This window comes from Carassius carassius, chromosome 7, assembly GCF_963082965.1.
Source record: "Carassius carassius chromosome 7, fCarCar2.1, whole genome shotgun sequence".
Taxonomy (NCBI): domain Eukaryota; kingdom Metazoa; phylum Chordata; class Actinopteri; order Cypriniformes; family Cyprinidae; genus Carassius; species Carassius carassius.
Window position 1 is genome coordinate 37,348,573 of NC_081761.1, and position 16,022 is coordinate 37,364,594.

The window sequence follows — 16,022 nt, forward strand, 5'->3', positions numbered from 1 at the left end:
TGCGCATGTGTGATTCAGCGTGAAGCAGACAGACACTCAGAGTCTGAAACGAACTGATTCTGTGCTAATGTTATGAGCGCGGGTAAACTGAGGGCTTGAATCAAGGGCAATCATCGCCAATGAATTCATTAGGTCGAGCGCAAAAGAACCGGTAACCCGTTTTCTTCAACCGGTTTATTGAATCAAACTTTGTTAGTTAATATATATACAGCTGTTCATTGTTTGTTCTTGTTAGTTCACTAATGTTAATAAATACAGCTTTTGACTTTAACTTAAGAACAGCAAGTGCAACTAACCGTGTTAAGAGACGTTTGTATTCTCAAAAATAATTGTAATCTGTTTTTGATAATTGATAAACTAAGACCTAAACGTGAGGTGGTGATGACGTTAGTAAGCCATTTTGAAGGTAGTTTCAAAAGTAATTTAAAATAATATTATTTACATCATTAACTCTGTTTTTAGCTTGGATGAATTTCATTTGGTTTTATAGGATTATGTGTTTATTTTATTGCTTTCTATTAATCTATAGGCCAGTAGCGATTAAGAGTATGGCTCGCCTTTAGGCGGAACAGCCAGTTTTCGCTAGGCACGCCCCCTACCTTTCGTTCCACCAACGAGAAACCTTTCGGCACGCCCACCTTTTGGCACGCCCATTGCTCCAGGCTGCAGTTACCCCCACTTGCTTATATAGAGCACATGAAGTAGTGATGGCAAGATGAAGCCTCATGAAGCATTAAGATTTTCAGCCAAGTGGTTCACAAAAGGGTTAATTTCTGGAAACCTAATTTGCTCACAATACTACCTGGTGGCCAACAAGAGAAAAACAGTCAGATATATTCCAGACAGAATTGTAAAGTCCAGGGCTCAGAAAGTAAAATTCCTGCCATATTTTTGTTCCACCCATGAACTCAGCAGCTGATTTCATCAGAGGAGGAACCATGTCATTCCTTCCAAGTCACAAACAACTCTCATTTTAAATCCCAAGAACTCAAAGAGTTAAAGTCAAAGAGATAATTAAGTGACTAATTAAATGATGATTGTGCATTAGTGATGAACACCTGCTGTTATTGAGAATTACAGAGGATCGGATAATTTATTGGTTAAAATGATGCCACCATCATGGAGATCAGTTTTTGCTTTAGTTAGGCTCTTGACCCTTTTAAAAAAAATCAAAGTAACTTGCTTTTAAACACTTCCGGTTTGTTACATAGTAAGCATTAACACATTGCTTAATTAAAAGCTTGAAATAGCAAGTTAAATTGTCCTTTTTTTTCTTTTAAAACATTGAAAAGAACATCTTGAAGGTGTCTCTCTTTGGTTTGTTAAATGATGTTCAGCTATTAACTACAAAAAAGTCCTATTAAACAAATACTATTAAAATGCTTAAATATTGGGGGGGGGGGTATTTTTAGGCTCAGGATTATAGACATGGGCACTTATCATATGATCCTCAACAGTGGTGACAATAATTATTCATGCTACAGTGCATGATGGGAGTTTTTACTATGGTGTTACCAAGCATGCACTTCAGTATGCTAGGTCATGATGTCTGTGAGTCTTATTAAGACGAGTTTTCAAAAATGTATATTCATTACATACATTAGATTTCAAATTAATTCATTATAACTATTAAACCAACAGTTCATTTGCATATGGCAGTTCCACAAGGTAGGTTATTTAAAAACTGAACACATTTTAAGTGAAAAAAAATTGTTTTGGAAATAATCAGGCTGATGCCTAATAATTACTTCATCATGTAAAACCAGCATGTAGCACTTTCTGCACAGCACTGATCGCACTGCTTTATAACAGCACATATACGTTTACAGATAAACATCTAACACAAGAAGCCAAAGGTCAAGAGCCCAACTGAAGCAAACACTGATCTCCATGATGGTGGCATCATTTTAACCAATAAAACATCATCATCTGATCCTCTGTAACACACAATAATGGCAGGTGTTCATCACTGTAGGGTCCAGGCACTCGGCCCAAGGAAGGTATCCGGTGCTGGATGAAGGTTTCCTGCGTGTTCGGTCTTTCAGCGCGTAGAGTTATTCAATTTAGGTTAAACTCAAATCTGACTCCATTCTATTATTTAATCTGAATCCATTTTCTTATCTAATCTGACTCCATTTTAGTATGACCTCGAATTTAAGTTGGAATGCAAATTGGTTGTACATCTGTTCCTAATTAGTAGGCCTATTCTTCTGACATTTGATTATTCTGGTTAACTCTTTAGTTTATATTAACTTGTTCATTCGGGTGCTCATGTCGCTAACAAGGATTCAACATAATCTACTAGAGTCAATAATTACAGAGTAAAACAAAATAAAATCAAATGTAACAATTTATTATCAGTCAGGTAAATATGTATTCTGCCAATTACATATCCAAATGAAACACATCAAATCATATCAATACAAAACATCAAATTCTCAAAGATGAATCCAAAAGTAAAATATTCATACCTGACCTTAGAAAATACATAGTATGAAGTGAAGAGACACACAACACACTACGGGCTTTTTGGCTACAGAAATCGCCCTGATCCTTTTGCTGCAATCCTTTAAATACCTCAGACCAAGACAAACATCCCCCGAGATGAAGACAGAAACTAACAATTGGAATTTGATTAGGTCAGGTGCCAGACCAGGGTAGTCTACACCTCAATGGGAACAGAAGGTAATTTACATGGAAGACCCTGGAAAAGGGCACTCCCATTACAGTAATCAAATTATCTCTTAACTCTTAAGATCTGTATCTTTTAATCTACTTTTCTAATGTTGAGACCATTGTACCAGTTGCCCTGAGACAATACAAATGACACCAAACACGACTGTAAATATAACTTGCATTAATGCAGAATGTTATACTATTGGCAATTCTGAGTGAAACTAAGTGGAGGGAGTGTGATGGTGAGATGTGAACTGCTAGGTGTGGTGCATCTTCGATGGCACCGTTATTTATGATGGAGGGTATTCAAGAGAGTGTTCAAATGTTAATTATCAGGAAAGTCCTTTAGTCTCTTAGAGAGAAGTCGTCCCTCAGTCCAGACGGTCCGGCTCCAGTCTTACAGTTTTTCCCCTTTGGCACCGTAGGCCACTCACAAGGGCTCTGGCGGTGTCACTTCAGTCTTTGAAAGGCAGGTATTTGTAGGGGACTGAGTTTGCCTACAGAGGTTCAGGCTGTAGGATTGCCGAAAGGACTAAAGAAACGTTATCAGCACGATGTTATAAAACTGTACATTTCTACTCTATTACCACCCACTGCCACTTACACCAATGACGGGAATAAGCGCAGTTACAATAGCTAAATATGTGGGAGAGCGTTGCTATTAAGTGACTATATTGTATTGCAATAGGTAGCACTTCAAAGTTAATATTGAGTCAAGACTAGTTAGCACATAATTAATAATTAAAATGGTTTAATAGCAATATTTTGTTATGGTTACACTTGAATTGGTTACAAAATAGATGAAGGATGGTAAAACATATAGTTAATTGTACCCAACATGTATGTAAAATATTACCTGAGAAGGAAAGAGAGAGGGGGAGATAGAGAGAGGGAGAAATAGAGGGAGAGAGGGCAAAGCCCTGAGAAGACAGCTCCAGCAAAGGAAAGAGTCAGCAAAGAAGAGCCAGAAGAGAGAAAAAAAGGCCTAGAGCAACATTCACAGTCTTCTTTTATTCCTTCCTTGACCATGTGACTGAAACCCAAATGTGAGACATTCAACCTGACCAATCAGCAGACTACAGCTTCACCCATTGTGCAAAAGGTGTGACAATTAGCAGACCCCCAATGTAAACACATGCTGGCCTACAGGCCTTGACTGATATCATCACTTTAATGCCATCAGGTATGTCAAATGGGCCTTTTGTTATTCAAGATAGTTTGAGACAGGAAAAACAGAAGTCTTTGATCATTTTTGACCGTCTTTGATAATTTTGACCTTACATCACTAATGCACAATCATCATTTAATTAATCACTTAATTATCTCATTGACTTTAACTCTTTGAGGACTTGGGATTTGACTTAATACTTCCTTGTAACTTGAAAGGAATGACTTGGTTCCTCCTCTGGTGAAATCAGCTGCTGAGTTCATGGGTGGAACAAAAATATGGCAGGATTTTTACTTTCTGACCCCTGGACTTTACACCTCTGTCTGTAATATATCTGCTTGTTTTACACTCGTTGACCACCAGGTGGTATTGTGAGCAAATTAAGCTTCCAGAAATTAACCCTTTTGTGAACCACTTGGCTGAAAATCTTAATGCTTCATGAGGCTTCATCTTGCCATCACTAACATGAAGCCTGTATGATCTCTCAGTATCAGACACTGTATCCTCCACTAGGTGGCGCTCTTTCAGTGTGATTAATGTGATATTCAGTCAATGGTGATGGAGGGAGGAGCCAGTAAAGCTGCTCATTACTGATAAAAAGCTGAATAAAGAGGAAGTAACTAAAGCAGACAGATGTAGAGACAGAGAGATTCACACAGAGATCATTCAGCAGAAAGAAGACTGAACTCAAGTCACAATGAAGATCCTCCTCATCTTCCCCACTTTCTTCCTGATCTCAGGTCAGAGCTTTTCTCTTTCATCACTGCAGTAATGATGCTGTTTTCTGTTCATCAGCTTTCTGATCACAGTATTAATCTGATTGACAGCTGCAGAAAAATACATTGATGTCACTGGATATTCTGGAGAAAGTGTTCTAGTTGATTCGGAGGAACTTTGGTTGAGTGCAAATTCTAAGTATATGGCCAGATTATCTGAGTGGAGAACAATAATAAATTATAAGAAACATTACAAATGGATTAATGAAGGACGATTCACGCTGTTTCAAAACGATGAGGGAAACCTTATGATCTACATCAGAGATTTAAACCAACGAGATGCTGGAAGATACTGGATTAAAGTTAAAGACAAATGGTCTATTGATATGATTTTGAATGTGAAAGAAGGTCAGTCATTTTAAGTCTCTATAAAACTACTAATAATCTCATCTATCTATCTATCTATCTATCTATCTATCTATCTATCTCTCTCTCTCTATATATATATATATATATATATATATATATATATATATATGGAAGTTCTAAGCGGCCTTTTTTCCTTCTTGTTTTCTCGTTATAACGACTTAATTTTCCTTGTTATCTCGACATAATGAAAGTCGTTTTCTCATTATAACAACATGACAGTTTTACTGTTGCTATAGTAACTAACTCAACTTTGACAGGCATCTGCAACACCGCGAACACAGACGGAGTGCCTTCAGAAGGATGCAGAACTATTCTAAGATCTTTTAGAGCTGCTTGGATTAAACTCACTTTTAATTTTCCCTTTATTTGAAATAAAATTATATATAATTTTAAATTTTTAGTAGTCATCAGAGGTGGGAGTTTCAAGTCACAAGCAAGTCTTCAAGTCATATCCAAGTCCTCAAAGGGTTAAAGTTAATAAGATAATTAAGTGACTAATTAAATGATGATTGTGCATAAGTGATGAACATCTGCTGTTAACAATCAACATCACTGAAGTAAAGAGAAACACAAGAACTACAACTGAATTTAGCCACAGCCTTCAACTGAAAAAAAAAAACACTATGCCACCATAATTGTGGTCAGGGTTTGCTTTAGGTAGTCTCTTGACCCTTTTACTGATTCAAAGCAATTTGCTTCATAACAATTGCAAAATTGTTTTCGCAACAAACATGTATGCATTGCTGAATCAAACCTTGCAATAACCGATGATCTTATGCTTTTTCTGCTTATAACTCATGATGTCTTTATCTTTAGATCGTTGACTGACACTCAGCTATTACTGAACTGAAGTAAAAAAAAAAATAAAAAATACCTTCACAATGCTTTAATGTTGAAAGACAAAAGTGGAAACTGTCAGTTCAGGCTTTTAGACATGCACACTTATCACACGATCCTCAACAGTGGTAACAATACTGCAGTGCATGACGGGAGTTTTTACTATGGTTTTACCCAGCATGCAACATTTTGTTGATTGTCACCAATCTTAATAAACTTAAAATCCACTCACTGTAATTTTTTTGCATGCTGTAGTTTTTTCTGGGTTGATTATGCAAAACTCAAATAAAATGAATCTTAATTTGATTGTAATCAGAATAGGTCACGATTTCTATCTTATCACATACAGGCAGTTATTATCTACTCTCTGATTTACAGCACCTCATGAAATGCTACAAAAAGAAATTAACGCAAAAGTCAAGGGTCAAGAGCAATCAGATTTATTTAACCAATAAAACATCAACATCTGATGCTCTGTAGTTCTCAATAACAGCAGGTGTTCATCACTAATGTACAATCATCATTTAATTAGTTACTTAATTATCTCATTAACTTTAACCCTTTGAGGACTTGGATATGACTTGAAGACTTGCTTGTGACTTGAAACTCCCACCTCTGGTAGTCATTATATGCTGTGACAGATATCATGTGCATTACAAGCTTCTGTTTGAAAGAGCATTCATGTGTACATGTAAGTGTAGTGTATGTGTGTGTGTGTGTGTGTGTGTGTGTGTGTGTGTGTGTGTGTGTGTGTGTGTGTGTGTGTGTGTGTGTGTGTGTGTGTGCAGAAAAAAACGATTACAACATTATAGAACAAAACTGCATTAAATTAGCCTATGCACTTTACATCATTTGCATATGCATCACATTTCTCATCTATATGGTTAACAATAAAGATTAATGATAAGGAAAAGAAGCACATCACAAATAGCCTACATCGTTAAATCCCGTCCTACTGTAGATAAACAGAACATCTCCACTTATTAACAAGCAATCATGTGCCTAAATGAAGCACAAATAAAAATATAGGTGCAAACAGAATACAGTGACATCAACCTTTAGAGTGTTCCTGTAACTCAATTGGTAGAGCACTGTGTTATCAAATGCAAGGTTGGGGGTTTGATTCCCCAGGAACACATGATATGTAAAAATTGATAGTCTGAATGCACTGTAAGTCGCTTTGGATAAAAGCGTCTGCTAAATGCATAAATTAAATAAGCAATTGTTTTATGACACAGAACGCATTGGTTTCCTTATTTTGTAAATTACAGATTCATGTTGTAAAGTGTCAAAGAGTGTGATGGTGAATATTGGAGAATCTGCCACCTTCAGCTGTGAATATTCATACAATCATATACATGATCCTGAGATCATATTCAAAGAAGGAAAAGACTCCATTGAGATGATTTACAATGGATGGAAGAAGAAAGAAAGATTCAGTATTTCTGATGACAAACATAAAAACATCTTGAGTGTGAGAATCACTGCTGTGACACCAGATGATGGAGGAGTTTATTTGTGTGGAGTTTGGATAGACAGACACTCGTACAGTTACTACATTATTAATACTGTTCATCTACATATTATTGGTGAGTAATACAAGCTATCAATCAGATCAGTTTTTCAATGCTTTGATTCATATTTTTATGTAGTTTTCTCAGATCACAAATATAACTTTGAATGTTGACAGATTCATGTTGTGGAGCATCAGAGACAGTGAGAGTAAATAGTGGAGAAACTGCTGCTTTCAGCTGTGAATACTCGAAGGATCAAAAGTATCTTAGAAAGATCATATTCAAAACAAGAAATGACATCATTGATGAGATGATATCCACTAATGACAAATGGTATCAGAAAGAAAGATTGAGCATCTACGATAACAGACAAAACCTCTTTAGTGTGAGAATCACTGCTGTGAGACCAGATGATGGAGGAGTTTATTTGTGTGGAGTTTGGATCGACAGACACTCGTACAGTTACTCCATTATTAATACTGTTCATCTACATATTATTAGTGAGTAAAACTAAATTGAATCAAGATTTTTACAGTCTGTGTTTGTGTCAAATTTGATTATAATTAGAAGTGATATTTGTGATTGACAGCTAAAGTGGGCGTGTCTAGAGTGAACGGCTACTCAGGAGGTGGTTTGATGATCAAGTGTGAACATCCTCAATATAAAACCAAACCAAAATACATCTGTAAAGAATCAGACGAATGTTCAGAGAGGAAGAGTCTAGGAGTTCAGGATGAATGGATGGAGAATGGAGATGTTTCTTTATATGACGACACCAGAGCAGGAGTCTTGATGGTGTTTTTTAGAGAGCTGAAAGCTGCAGATGCAGGAACATACAGGTGTGGAGTGAAAGAATCTGACTATACTGAGAGCTTCACTGAACTACAGCTAAGCGTCAAACACGGTGAGGGACATAAAATACTGTATCTTGTATATATAAAGTATTTTTTCTCATCTTTATGTTTACTTGTCTTGGTTTGTAGATGCAAAATATCCAATGGTTGTCAATAAAACTGAATTTCTTGGTGAAGTCATCATCACCTGTCAGATCCCAGAGGAACATAAAGTTAATTTCTGTAAAGAGGATGATAATCACATCTGCCAGAACATCAGCTCATCTAAAGTGACAGAAATGAGTGGTTCATCAGAGAGAAATGAAGAGAGAGTTGTTACAGTGAGCATCAGTAATGTGAGTGTGAGAGATGCTGGAGTTTACTGGTGTGGAGCAGAAACCAGAGACACAGATCTGACTTTCATCTCCCTGAACACTCAAATTCAGCTCAACCTCATCAGTGAGTCCATTCAGATGAATCACAATGTAGCTATCAAACATTTCTATGCAGATTCACAGCAGCCAGGTTTCCTTTTAAAGTTGCAAATTTTACTTATGCGCAAAATTGGAATATTGCACAAAACATTTGTGAAAAAGCACCGTTTCCATCCAACGAGTGAAAGAGAACAAAATCATCCCTTCCTGATAAACTGCCACTACACATCATTGAGAAAAGTAGTAGCTACTGAATATAATAATTTTCATATATAATAAATTTCCTCCTCAGAATGAGCAGACGAAACAATAAATGCTGTCATTGCTTTCGGAGGTGGATGCTGCTGTTTGGGAACGCAGTCGTTTAACAGTTCTGGGAGGCAATTATACACAAATACTTTGATGACAGACTTTGCCCTGGCATTTCTGAATGAACATAGAACAACATTTCAGATGCTGTGGAATGAGAAAGGCATTTTTATTTGAAATTAAGTGCCAACATGCACTCACCATCATTATGCATTGTATGCATTGTTTGCTATGTTCTCAAAAAAGCAGACCTATATAAACATACCTTATTTGCATACAATATTTTTCCAATTGCTACATTTTAATTTAAAGTAAAATGCAAATTTGAATAACTGTTCACTTTTCATGACCTTTTTGCAAAAGCAGTGTTGTGAATTAGGTGTTCAGGAATGATTAATTAGATAATTTACAGCACATTGAGTCTGGCCAGCCTTTGAGCAAATTTGAAACGTTTTATTGTACTTTTTGTGCACATGCATTCTGTACTCAACTATTGATTAAATGGTTAATATTTTTACAACTGTCTGTTTCATTGTAACATAACACCTCTAAGTATTTAATTACCTGACACAATGTGTGTTAACATGGCTAACACATCTGTTGATAAATTCAACACAACATGTGTTGTCCCTGAGCACACTCAACACGTGTTAAAATTCTACACTTCATTTTAAACACATCTCTTTTTGCAATGCATCACTTGATTTTGATGTGATACTTCAAAATGCACATACATGCAGGGTGTTGGAAACTCAGCTATGGATGTTGAGTTACTAAGGTTTATTTTAAATGATTTAAACATCTACTTTGACAGCTAAAGTGGGCGTGTCTAGTGTGAGCGGCTACTCTGGAGGTGGTCTGATGATCAAGTGTGAACATCCTCAATACAAAACCAAACCAAAATACATCTGTAAAGAATCAGACGAATGTTCAGAGAGGAAGAGTCCAGGAGTTCAGGATGAATGGATGGAGAATGGAGATGTTTCTTTATATGACGACACCAGAGCAGGAGTCTTGATGGTGTTTTTTAGAGAGCTGAAAGCTGCAGATGCAGGAACATACAGGTGTGGAGTGAAAGTATCTGACTATACTGAGAGCTTCACTGAACTACAGCTGAGCGTCAAACACGGTGAGGAACAGAGAATACTTTATATTGTATATGTAAATTATTTGTTCAGTTTCTAAAGTTGTCTTGGTTTATAGATGCAAAATATCCAAATAGAGTGACAGAATCTGTGTATCTCGGTGGAGAAGTCAACATCACCTGTCAGATCCCAGAGAAACATAAATTTCATTTCTGTAAAGAGGATGATAATCACATCTGCCAGAACATCAGCTCATCTAAAGTGACAGAAATGAGTGGTTCATCAGAGAGAAATGAAGAGAGAGTTGTTACAGTGAGCATCAGTAATGTGAGTGTGAGAGATGCTGGAGTTTACTGGTGTGGAGCAGAAACCAGAGACACAGATCTGACTTTCATCTCCCTGAACACTCAAATTCAGCTCAACCTCATCAGTGAGTCCCTTCAGATGATTCCACTGCAGTAAATAATGAAGTGACCAGATGATGCATGCTTTATATATGTCAAACTTATATAGGAATAGGGTAAATTTATATACGTTTGGCCAATTTTTGCCACTGAGATGACTGGGAAAAAATGTCCCAATTACCCTGTACACAGCAAAGAAATCTGAGTGAAATTAACTCTGCTGGGAGTACATGTGAGACCACACTCAAGAGTGTGAAAGTATTAAAATAGGAGTGTTAAATTAACACTGAAGCTGAGTTAAAGTTAATAAGATAATTAAGTGATTCATTGAGTGATGATTGACTATTATTGACGAGACCTGATGTTAACATGCATAATCAACAAAGACAAAAATCACTATTTTAATGCTGTCACCATTATAGTGGTCAGTGTTTGCTTTTGTTGGGCTCTTGACCCCTAAAATGTTAACATCAGGTTTTAATTGGCTGTTATAACTGAGTTATAAAAACTGGTGGACAAGCAAAGTCTATTGTTATCCCTGAATTACTGAGTTAAAGTTACATTGTTGATTATTGCAGCCCTATGATTCTTCAAAAAAGTATTTCCAGCATTTCAAATACAATCTGAAGAATTTCTTAAAAGTTGCAAACATCAAGAATCAACCTGTGAATCTCAACAATAGTGAAAATCCAAAAAGCATGTTGCAGTGCATTCTGGATGCCACCTAACAAAATTCATTCATGGCTCCCATGATGCATTGCGGCATGAATAAATTATTAGCTGAATTGTTTTAGTAATTTCCTTTATTCTTACTAATCTATTTTTGTTTTGTTTTTTATGTTACTTTTAGTAGTTTGTTTTCTAATGTTTAGAGTTCTTCTGTTTTTCTGAATATGCTGTTTGTCACCGTTGTTGAGATTCCTACACTAATTTTTGATGTATGTGTGTGTCTAATACAAGCTTTTTTTTTTATTATCAGAACAACTTTCAAGAAATCCTTTTAATTAGCGGGTACTGTACAATCACAGGGTTGTTATAATCAATGAGATCAATCAAATCTGTTTAGGCTTTAATTGAGCTGGGTGATTAAGGTCAAAAGCCCATATTTAGATGTTTTTTCTTGTCTGTTCATTGCTATTTGTAATAGCCAAACCAAATCTGACTTTAAAAACGTAAGGCTCAAGAACCCAACTAAAGCAAACACTGACCACTATAATGGTGACATAAAAATAGTGATTTGCATCTTTGTTGATTCTTCATGTTAACATCAGGTCTCGTCAATAGTGGTCAATCATCCCTCAATTAATCACTTAATTATCTCATTAACTTTAACTCTGCTTCAGTGTTAATTTAACACTCCTATTTTAACACTTTCACATTCTTGAGTGTGGTCTCACATGTACTCCCAGCAGAGTTCATTTCACTCTGGATTTTTTGCTGTGTGTCATGTGCAGTATGCATTGGTTTTGTTCCCCCTGTGATTCCTGTTTGTTTTCTCAATTTCTTTGGTTGTTAATCAGTCCCCACTCTTGTTCCATTTTTTCGTTCCCTATGTATTTAAGCCCTGTTCATTGTTAGGTCTCATCAGTGTTATTTGTGATTGTATATATATACTCCTTCAACATGCACTTACTACAGCCAATGTCCTGTCAAAGAAGACCAAACCTAGATAAGATTATTTTGTTGCAGCACCACCTGCCCCTTTACACTTTTTACTTTCCTGGTCTATAGCAGGACGATCATTCCCTCAAGAACCACACTAAGGATTATTTAGATATGGCATACCTGACTTGCTACCTGGGCAGCTGCCTATGGATTTTTTTAATTTTGTTGGACTGATCACCTTGTCAAAGATTAAGCTGTCAAGGGAAGGACCTCAAGGGATCTTCGCTGCTTATGTGGAGTGAGTGCTGGAGAACAATATATTGACTTTCACCATCTGCCCGGTAGAGGATATCACCAGCCCCACTCTTGATCCAGGGCCCAGCCTGCCATCACCCCCCTGCATAAAAACATTTGCTATGCCCACTGCAGACTGAGAGCATAATCCTGCACAAGAGGATGTGGCTGAGCCTATCATGGGATGCCATAGGAATCCTTGCAGAGATTGAGGGTATGAAATAAAGCCCCGCCCACACACCCGCTTCTGATAGGGTTTTGTTGTTTTTTTATTGGATGCAATGGATGATTTTTCCCTGTTTCTCCCATCTCCACTGGTTCCTCCCAGCCATGTATTTCCTGCATTTCCACTGGTTCGGCTCAGCCCTGAGTCTCATTCGTCCACCATTCCCAGGTCACAGGAATCCACCTTCAAACCCTTCAGCTCCTCCATACTCCCTTGGCTCCACCAGGGTCCGTCAATCCTTGGTCTCTGACGTGCCTCCTCGTCCCTCTGACTCAGACTCTGTGAATCGTCAACCTGCCTCCACCACAGTCTTTTACAAGTTTCATCTTGTTTCTCAAGACCTATAGGGCTCCTCCTCCCACCTTGGTCCTCAGTCGCACTAGCTTCGTCCCGGCCTACCAAGCCTCCAGTCTCCAGTATCACCCGAGATTTCACTTCTCCGTCAGTTGTCCCCTTGGTGTCGTCATCTAAATCTCCTCCTTGCCTTCTCCCTCCCTCAACCCCACCATGGGCCTCCTTCCTGGCTGGACTCTCAGTCCGCATCTGGCTCCTCCTGCTCCAGGCTCTTCCCTGGCTCTTTCCTCTGTCATGCCACCCCGATTTCTTCCACCATATCCTTCTCTTGGTTCCTGTCCTTTGCCTGCTCAATGCCCACCTCTAGAGCCCCTCAGTCCCTTCTCAGTTGGACTCTTCTAAGGAGCAAGGAGACGTGCCTTCTGGGAGATGGGTGTAATGTCACATGTAGTCTGTTTTTGTTTTATATCCCCTGTGTTGCCTGCTGGTTTTCTATAGTTTCAGTGGTTGTTAATTATTCTCCAGACCTGTTCAGTTTTTCCTTCTCATCAGTGTTATATGTAGTATTGTTTTTATCCAGCGATTATCTGTGTTTTCCATTTGGGTTATAAAAATGCTGTTTTGTTTTCTATTTCTTCGCTGTGCACTTACTACAGCCACAATTCTGTGCCAACTAGCAATAGAGTGTAGACACTGTGCATGCCAATGGTTAATGCAACATATTCAGAATAATTTGTGTTCAATGATTGTATTATGTTTGTTTTTAGTGGCTCCAGTAGTGAGACATGAAGGAGAATCTGCTGAGATCTTCTGCCCTTATGATTCAATCTATAAATCAAAGCTAAAGTCTCTCTGTAAGGGGAAGTGCTCCACTAGAGACAGAAATCCTCTCAGTGAGACTGTGAGAGAAGAGAAAGAGACCAAGACTGACAGATTGACTCTGAAAGATGACGTCACAGTAAGTGTCTTCACTGGGACCATCACTGCACTGACAGCAGAGGATGCTGGGAAATACTGGTGTGCAGTGACATTAGAAACAGAGCTCAATTATCTTCACACTCATCTGATGGTCATCATGAACGAGGGTGAGGAAGGTTTCTTCATCTGAGTATGTCAAACTCCGGCTGTGAATTGATCTTCTTGTGTTTGTAATCATTTCCAGAGCTGAACTTGACTAAGTATGAAGGAGACGATGTGTCAATCCAGTGCAAACATCATGATGAAGATCAGAAAAGCTTCTGCAAAGCACATGAAGCCTCCATGTGTGTGAAGGATGGAGTTTCATTGGAGACAATCAGAGATGATCGATTCTCTTTCAGTGATGAAGCATCTGCTGGAGTCTTTACTGTGAACATCACTGATCTGAGAGAAGAGGATTCTGGGATATACTGGTGTGGAGATCACGTCATCACTAAAGTCATTCTAGAAGTCAACAAAAGTATGTTTTACCTTTACTTGAACTACATTGTTTCTATTAAAAGGTGATTAGCATCAGTTATTGTCTTGACGTGGTAGATTTAGAGATTAAATAGCTTTGGGATTTCCTCAGGTTATGAAAGCAGAAGTGAAAGAACTCAGCAGCCACAAATAGATTTTAGGAAATTTACAGATGCAAATTATATCACATAATATCAAAACTAAAACACTAAACGCTAAGATATGGGTGCTGTGTTTATTATGTAAAATATGGTTTAATGCACATAATGTGGTTTTTTTTAACTTTACTGGTATTACTGGCACCTGTTCTCCAGGGGCTTCTGACAGAATCATCACCTCTTGCATCTTTGGGACTCTGCTGCTGATGGGAGCGTTTGTCCTGTTACTTTACAAATTAGGATACATCAAGACACAAGGTGATGATCAAAATCACACACGATTTAATGGTCTACGGGCCTTGTGTGACCTGCCAGACAAATTTGTTTTGAATTGAAATAACATGAGCAGTTTAGCCAGTTCTCATCTGATTCATTGGAAAATGGGCCTGCATTGTTATCTGTAACCAATTATTTGACTTTTTTTTCCAATCTTATACCTGAAGACACTGTAATACTACACACACAGGCCCTAATTGACTATACGGGTCAAATTATGTTCTCTTAAAGCAACATTAGTATATTTTTGAATATTAAAGTATTAAGTAAGTTTTGTTGTGAGCATTTGTACTCTGGTTATAATCCACAGATCAGCACCCTTCCCCAGACAGGATAGAGATGAGCGGTGGAGAGGTGAGGGGGCTTTAGTTTCTTGTTTATTGAACATTTTGTTGAATTTCATTTGCAGATGATGCAGGACTAGAACCAATCTAATGAATTCCAGAACATGAGAAATGACTGACCAGCAGTGCCAAAGAAAATCACTAGTAAATGTGTGATGCAAAACAAAAACTTAATACTTAACTCCTGAGCTACAATGTTTGCCGTGCTTGTTTGCAGGGCTGCACAATTTGGTCAAACTTTTGTTATTATAAATATACATGTAAAATAATAAAAAATAATAATAAACTGTTATTATTACTATTATATATATATACATATATATATATATATATATATATATATATATATATATATATATATATATATATATAATAAATAAATTAATCACACAACCCTCCTAATCACTCTAGTTTATTTCTCTCATCTATTTTCAGGCCTTTCATGCTGCATGTGACTATGAGAATATCAGAGACGTCAGACAGTGCGTTTTCGTGGGAACTGAGGAAACTGTATTATATTCCACCGCCACGCGTCCCACAGACTCGTCTGATCCACACAACATACTGTATTCTAAATTACAGTTACCCACAAACCCCTCTGATGGGCTTCTGTATGCTTCAGTCCACTTCCAGAAGCATGAGTCTCTCAGCGATGCTAAAGTATCCTCCAATAAAGAGGATTTTTACTGTAATTACACCACGGTCAGTCCCCGCATGTCACTCAACTAATTCCACTCTTTAAAAATAAAGGGTTCAGAAGGGTGTTTTTTTTTCTGCAGTGATGCCAAAGAAGAACTCTTTTTGGTTCCCCAAAGAACCTTTCTATAAACTGTTCTTAAAAGAGCTGTGTTTTTCTTAGTGTAGAGAACATTCTTACATTCTAAAGAATTTTTTCAGCTAATGCTTGTGCATTGTGAAGATTCCACTGATGTTAAAGGCTCTTCATTGAACTGTCAAGGCTGATGAGTGTAGTGAACTTTTAA

General features: G+C 37.5%; 1 protein-coding gene across 1 annotated transcript in view; it reads left to right on the plus strand.

Moving 5' to 3' along the window:
* Positions 1-15,806, plus strand: part of LOC132144280 (polymeric immunoglobulin receptor-like) — a 28,778-nt gene extending 12,972 nt beyond the window's left edge. The window contains exons 3-10 of the mRNA XM_059555060.1: positions 8,324-8,632; positions 9,731-10,045; positions 10,120-10,431; positions 13,592-13,909; positions 13,987-14,262; positions 14,576-14,677; positions 15,006-15,049; positions 15,475-15,806. Of these exons, the coding sequence (XP_059411043.1) occupies positions 8,324-8,632; positions 9,731-10,045; positions 10,120-10,431; positions 13,592-13,909; positions 13,987-14,262; positions 14,576-14,677; positions 15,006-15,049; positions 15,475-15,768 (1,970 nt within the window). The 3' untranslated portion in view covers positions 15,769-15,806. The remainder of the gene's footprint in view (positions 1-8,323; positions 8,633-9,730; positions 10,046-10,119; positions 10,432-13,591; positions 13,910-13,986; positions 14,263-14,575; positions 14,678-15,005; positions 15,050-15,474) is intronic.
* Positions 15,807-16,022: the final 216 nt, after the last annotated feature.